This window comes from Synchiropus splendidus, chromosome 16 (assembly GCF_027744825.2).
Source record: "Synchiropus splendidus isolate RoL2022-P1 chromosome 16, RoL_Sspl_1.0, whole genome shotgun sequence".
Classification (NCBI taxonomy): domain Eukaryota; kingdom Metazoa; phylum Chordata; class Actinopteri; order Syngnathiformes; family Callionymidae; genus Synchiropus; species Synchiropus splendidus.
In genome coordinates this window covers 15,953,408-15,959,933 of record NC_071349.1, presented here as the reverse complement: position 1 = coordinate 15,959,933, position 6,526 = coordinate 15,953,408, and the positions used below count along the sequence as shown (strand labels likewise).

The following is a 6,526-nucleotide window of genomic DNA, read 5'->3' as shown; positions in this document are numbered from 1 at the left end:
AAGATCAAGACACAGTCTGTGTGTTGTTTCTGCCACTCGACGCTTCCAGAAGGAAGTTATTTGAAACAGGTGAGACCTGACGCAAACACTACACGTATTGTGTTATGTCTGTTTACAAGGAAATGTTTTTCTGCTGAGCAGGCAGGAGAAGAGGGAGGAGATGCAAGACAGCCAGTCAGAGGAGCTTGGTAGAAGATCCAGGTCAAGTTGATTATGAGAAGCTACATTGCTGTTTACGAAGACAAGGTGGCACTAGACTTGATTTTGAAAAGAGAAAAATTTACTATAAGGCTGTATCAGTCACAAGAAAGGTACAATGTTGCTGATGTTTTACTGTTTGAATATGGTGATGGCACCAGACTGGTGTTTCTTCTTTATGAAGTCAGGACAGGGGTATGCTTTCGACCACTGATGTGAAAATATTGTCTCAGTCTGAGATAGTTTTACTCTACTGATGGATAAAACTGACAATCACATCAAGAAAAAGTCCGATATCACTGGGTTCCTTCTTTTTTTTTTATTCATCACCACAAATGTTGCTCCGTTACTTCTGTTTGATGTGGGCTCACGCTCCTCCCACCGGATGCTTTCTGGGTTGCTACCACAGAGCAGAAGGAAGTTTCCGTTGTGTGCTGTCTCATTTCAATACCAACCGACAACGTCTCACTAACTGGGTCACGTCTTTAAAAACCTCCTCAGAATGTCGATCGTCCAGGATAATTCAGATTCTTCAAATGCCAAAGTTTGGCTCCCCTGCTCTATCAGAATGACCGGAGCCCTTAGATTTAAATAAATAACTGCAGCAGAGGAGTGAGATGCACTCTGCTCAGAAGTAATAGTTCCACACAGTGCACTAACAAGAAAGGAAGAGTTGGACTTCTAAATGCAGCAGTCCATGCTGTGGCAGCTCTATCCTTGTTTGCCCTCCTTGTACCGTCTCTTGATCCTGGCGTACGGGCCGATGCTGTCGTCGAATACAAAGTCCCACAGTACCCTGGACCAGGAGGTGTGCTGAGGCAGCGTGTCGTAGTACTCCGCTGCGATTTCCTTCACCTGGCAACAAGGACAAACAGGGTGAGAATGGAAATCTGGTGTTTGGCTCTTCAGTCCAAGATTCCAATGGTTCTGTCCATTCTGATTTTTTTCCCTTATTGAACAGGGCTAAGACAAGAGGGACACAATGGGCTCAGAAATTTTCCTGAAGGTTCGGGCTTGGAGATGGATGGATGTAGAAGCGGCTTTGCTGACTGTGCTTCTGCTTTTTATTTTTACAGCACAGCTCAAATTGACCCCACCCCAACAAAGGTCAACGTTCAAGCTTTGCTCTTATTGTATTCAGGCACGAGGAGATAGTAAACATGACACTTTAATCAGGAAACTGCTACTTCGCTAGCTTCCGTATAAAGCCAGATACAGACTCACATGACCATGAGATGAAATCAATGTCGTGCGCCACCAACATTTCAAACACAGTGCAAGAAAATAGTTTGACACCCCAGTGTTAAGGTATGTGAGCAACATCGTCACGTTACATGCTCCCGAGTGGTCTGTTTCCAAGCCGCTCACATGCGCTACTTCCTGCTGTTTTTAAACCTGATGCGCCTCTAAACTTGACCACACACTTTCACCACAGAACCATGGAGGGAGGGATCCTTTCCGGACCCGCGATGCCAAAGACTGTCTGCACCGCAGAGCTAACGTGACGTCTCACTTCAAAACTTTATTGATACTCGTGGACTGGCAAAGTTTGCTTTGTGGCTCAAAAGTTGGCGAAAAACTAAATGCACAACAAAATAAACGCGCTCCAAAATGTGAAGAGAGAGATTTTTTTTTTTATGACGCAGGTTCAGGCAAAGAATGCTAAGGATTTGTCTGGAAACTCAAGCCTACAATAAAATCATGCAAAAGAGAAGTGATAACACCGAAACAGTTGTTTAAAGCAAGTAAATAAATAAATAAATCATGATATATTTTGCCATATTGCCCACCGCTTTCTGGACACATTTGAAACAAGTACATTTTCTGCAATTTGTCTCTGCAAACAGCCTGGCAAAATAACAACCAAGTGTCAGTAGCTACAGTTGTTCACAAATGAATAGGGATTTTCTGTAGGACTGTAAGCACAAGTGCACTTTGGCCGAGGTGCCTTTGGTGGTGTGTCGCGAGATTTTTTCAATGAACCAAGGGTGCCATGGCTTAGGGCCAGGTCTATGCTTTAGTTCCCTTCGCTCCATTCCTTCCACTTTGTTGGTGAATTTTCACTCTGCATACATCACTGTAAACTTTGGGCTGTGACTGACACTCCACGACTTGCGCCAGAATGTCACTTGAAATGCGCTGAAGCTGCGACCTTGTCGCATCCCCCCTTCCTATATTGTAGTACGACAGTTTGTTGCACACACTCGCAACTCTCTCGTTCAGCTTTGGAGCAATGGCTGATGGGTATTATTATTATTATTATTATTATTAGACAAGTTGGTCCTGATCTGTGTGAAGTGTGTGTGTTTAAGCTTGTGGAAGGGTGCAGTCTTCCAAAGAACAAGGTAATTGTGATTAACTTTGGTTTAAGTTTAGCCATGAGTTTTGGAAGGTTAAGTTAAGGGTGAGAGGCTGAGGAAAGGGCTATGGCGATGAGAGGTCTTCACAAAGCTAGTATGACCAACCTCTGTGTGTGTAACGTATCTGTAACATTACCAAGTGGCACGACATTATTGGTGGAATTAAGTAATTTGCCTTTTCCTTTTGAGATGCACACGCAGACCCGTGACCCCTGCTGCAGAGGTCAAGGCTGACGGACAGAGTCCAAGGCTGGAGATCAGAGGGAAACCCACATCTCATCTACTCCCTAATTGCTTTTAAACGACACAAACTTTTCCAGTCTCTGAGATAAAAGTGTTTGAGCCTGGGGTGCGGCCACACCTGCTGGGCACTCGGGTTAATGATCAGCCTCGTCGGTGCAGCCGTTAAACATTCACCAAAACAGCCAGGTGACAGCCATGGTGACTGTATTTGCCGACGCTTCAGGGACTGTCTCTGGGGCAATGATCGACTCACCTGAGGTAACCTGCTTCCTGGTATGCTGGGGAAGTCGTGGTGCTCCATGTGGTAGCCCACATTGAAGGTGATCAGGTTCAGCGGTCCGTAGTACGAGTAGGTCTCATGTCCCTTCAGGAACATGTAGTGCTCAGCGATGAAGTGTCCTGAGATGGGGTGGAGGCCCATGCAGAGGATGGAGCCTGCGATGAGGTAGACGATGGGCTTCAGGCCCCAAAGGTAGTAGATGATCAAGTCGGCTACCAGCTGGACCAGCGCATTCTGGATCTCCAGCTGACCCACCGGCTTGGGGTTGACAACCAAGGGGCGCAGGGCGTAGAAGAAGGGCTGCAGGAAGAGCCAAAGCACCTTCCTGGCAGGGGTGCAGAAGAACCACCCCTCCCAGTCTGTGGGGATGTCCACGTCCAGTCTGTCCCCGCCCAGGTAGCGGTGGTGGTCCACGTGGTACTTCTTGAAGGAGGCAGAGTAGGGCAGGCCGATGGGGAGGTTGGCCCACATGGCGAACCAGCGGTTCCACTTGGCCAGCTTGTTGCCGAAGGCCACGTTGTGCGAGATGTCGTGGATGGCCAGAGTCAGCGAGTGGTTGATGCAGCCACCGAAGGCGTAGGCCCAGAAGAAAACCCACTTCCAGGAGAGGTCGTGGACCAGGTAGCAGGCCAGGAGCTGGGTCAGGACCATGCCTGACACCACCCACTTCAGCTGGGGGTCGGGACCCATCAGTGACTTGATCTGGGGATATTTGGCTGCAGAGGGACCAGACAAACATGGTTAAAAACAGGCTGCGTTCAAAAGGCATACAGGCGAACAGGGGGTCTTATGGGGAGAGGCAGGTGCGAGGCAGGGCCTCGGAGTGGAGGTAACCAATAGCGAATCCAGTTAGAGGGCATTGCACATATTCATAGAACTGAAGTTACATTAGGTAACTCAACATACTCTATCTGAGCATGGGCTGCTTTGCCCTCTAGTGGCAGGAGGCCATCACTTCACACCCCACATGACTAACAAGCAGTGGGAGAGACCCGGTCTTCTGGTTTCCTCAAGAGACCTTAAGACCCAGCCTTAACAACTGGGATCCACTGACTTTATCCCCAAGTCCATGATGATGTTTCACACCTCTGAAGAGGGCAACATCAGCTTCAGTCAATTCCCCAAAAAGAGGTCACAGCACTCCCCACCCCCGCTCAGGGACATGCACACTGACAAGTCCTGTTTAATTGGGAGAGGTGATGTTTTGCTGAGGGACGTGACTCACCCACAGAGTGGAGGGGAGTGTGCACACGAGCCCTGCTGCAGGCCGCACCTCGCCGCTGATGTCAAGTACCCAGCATGCACCAGATGCAAATACGGCTCTCCTGCTTTCAATACGGCTTTCATGCGGACAAATCCTCCTCACAAATATTTACGTTCCCTTATTTAAAGAGTTGTATCCACTGAGATCAATGATATAGATCCCCAGAGTTGTTGACGCACCTGCTCACCAGAGGAGGATGTGAAAGTGCATGACTCACTCGGAGTCATAAAAGGGGCTTTTTAGTTTAGAAAAGTGATCCATGTGGCATGAAAGTGAGTGGCGTTTTTGATGCTCAAATTAAGATAGATATAGTTTTTGTGAGATTCTGAGCAGCATATCTGAGTGCAACTGAGGGTGGTTACTCTCTTTTATATCACTGATCACATGTTTAATTTGAGTTTATTATTAACCAAATATCTTGAACGTATTACGACTGTTAGTCTTATGACTTTAATAGCCTTTTCATTAAGTGTTTAGTTTTAAAATCTTAGTGTGAGTGTGCCTGACTATCAACTTGTTTTTAGTTGGATTTTAGAATCACTTATTTAGTTCATTTTTATTTTGTACGTATTTCTTCATTTTTTTTTTAATGGTGACTGATATAAATTCAGTTTTTTGCGATTAAAGTTGCTAATATCTGACGAATTGTTTACAGTATTAGATTTGCATCAAGAGGAGTCTGAAAATATATTTTTACAAACTGGAAACAATATCATTTCGGTTTATTTATAGGTTTATTTCAGACAAAACAAACAGCTCGTGCGCTGGGATCAGAAGGGCGTCGGTTAATTAAGTAGCATTAATAATTTAAACTGCCATGGTGTCAAACATCACACCCTTCACCGTGTTCCTCTCACACAAAAGCCCGGGTCCAGATCACCATCATATTTGTCACCCGCTCTCACGAAGCCGTGCGCCTCTTTTGTCAAGAGTCTCAGCCTAGTTTCTAGTTCTCCAGCTCAACTCTCGCTCAAATGTGAAACTTTCTCGAGCCACAACCCTGCGCGCAGTTTACCTGGAGGGGTCAAGTCAAGTTGGCCCTGACTTCTCCATCCATTGTGAGCGGGTGGCTCGTTAGGCAACAGCGAGTAAACAGGTCTAACCGGCTGCTTCAGCAGGTTGCGGTCAGGGAAGCGCACACAGTCGCAGCGACACAGACGACACGCACCGAGCCGCACAGCTTCGTTGTTTAAGCTTCTCACCCAGTATCTCCTTCCTCCGGGACGTGTGCGGCTGATCATCGTAGACCCATTCAAAGTCTCCTCTTCCACCTGTCTGCCCCATGATGTTCTCCTCCGAGTGCGAAGGAGCAGCCAGCGCGCAGCCCTTACACCGAACCCGACACGGTATCGGGCCCACGCCCACTCGCGCGCAGGTGTGGAATGGAAGTGGCCCCGCCCGCTGATACTGGCGACCGCCAAGTATTCCTAAAATGTATTTAGTCAAGCGTTTTAAATGGTGTTTTTCGGCTGATATTGAACATGAAAGCTTGTGTTGTCTTTCTATTTGTGATGTTGATTAATTTAAAAAAAAAAAAAAAAAAAAAAACTTTTAATTCCACTGGATTTTGTTCTTTTTATCCATGTTATTTTTCTTTAAGTGTCAGTTCTTTTCCAGTGCCACTTAAATACAACATATCGCAACAAGAAACTGCCGATTTTCTGTTTTCAAAAGCGTAATCTTTATTCATATATTTGTTATGACTCTAAAAAAAAAAACACCAGCTTTAAATAACGCGGATTAAAAAAACAAATAACCCACTGGAAAAAAAAAAATCTATTTCGTAGTGTTGACAACCTTTTGACGTTGAAACGCAAATTACCAGGCTTTTTTTTTATTATTTAAAGATATATTTAAGTAAATTATGTAAATAATATGTGTGATATGATCTCTCGTTGTCAAGCGGACTCTAAAAAATAAGAAAAAAATGGGAGATTTGGGCAAAAAATGCTTTGAATGGGTAAATTCAAAATAATTATTTAAAAAAATAAAATAAAATTACGCTGGAATAAACGATTGCAGATTTTTATTATTAATGTAATATAATATAAATGAAAGTTATGTTACACGTTGAACGCCCAGGATGTTGATCAACAACTACAACCTAGTGACGTTAAAAACGGAAAGTAGCTGCGCGACACTTATCAAAATAAACAATTGACTACAAAGCGCTCTGGTCAA

At 45.2% G+C, this 6,526-nt stretch overlaps 1 protein-coding gene across 1 annotated transcript; it reads right to left on the bottom strand.

Annotated features, from left to right (window-relative positions):
• Positions 1 to 84: 84 nt before the first annotated feature.
• On the bottom strand, positions 85 to 5,685 carry degs2 (delta(4)-desaturase, sphingolipid 2). Its single transcript, XM_053845171.1, has 3 exons — positions 5,548 to 5,685; positions 3,055 to 3,797; positions 85 to 1,053 (listed from the first exon to the last, which is right to left on the bottom strand). The coding sequence occupies exons 1-3, from the start codon at positions 5,627 to 5,629 to the stop codon at positions 910 to 912; spliced, it is 969 nt and encodes a 322-aa protein (XP_053701146.1). The 5' UTR covers positions 5,630 to 5,685; the 3' UTR covers positions 85 to 909.
• Between the last annotated feature and the right edge of the window lie 841 nt (positions 5,686 to 6,526).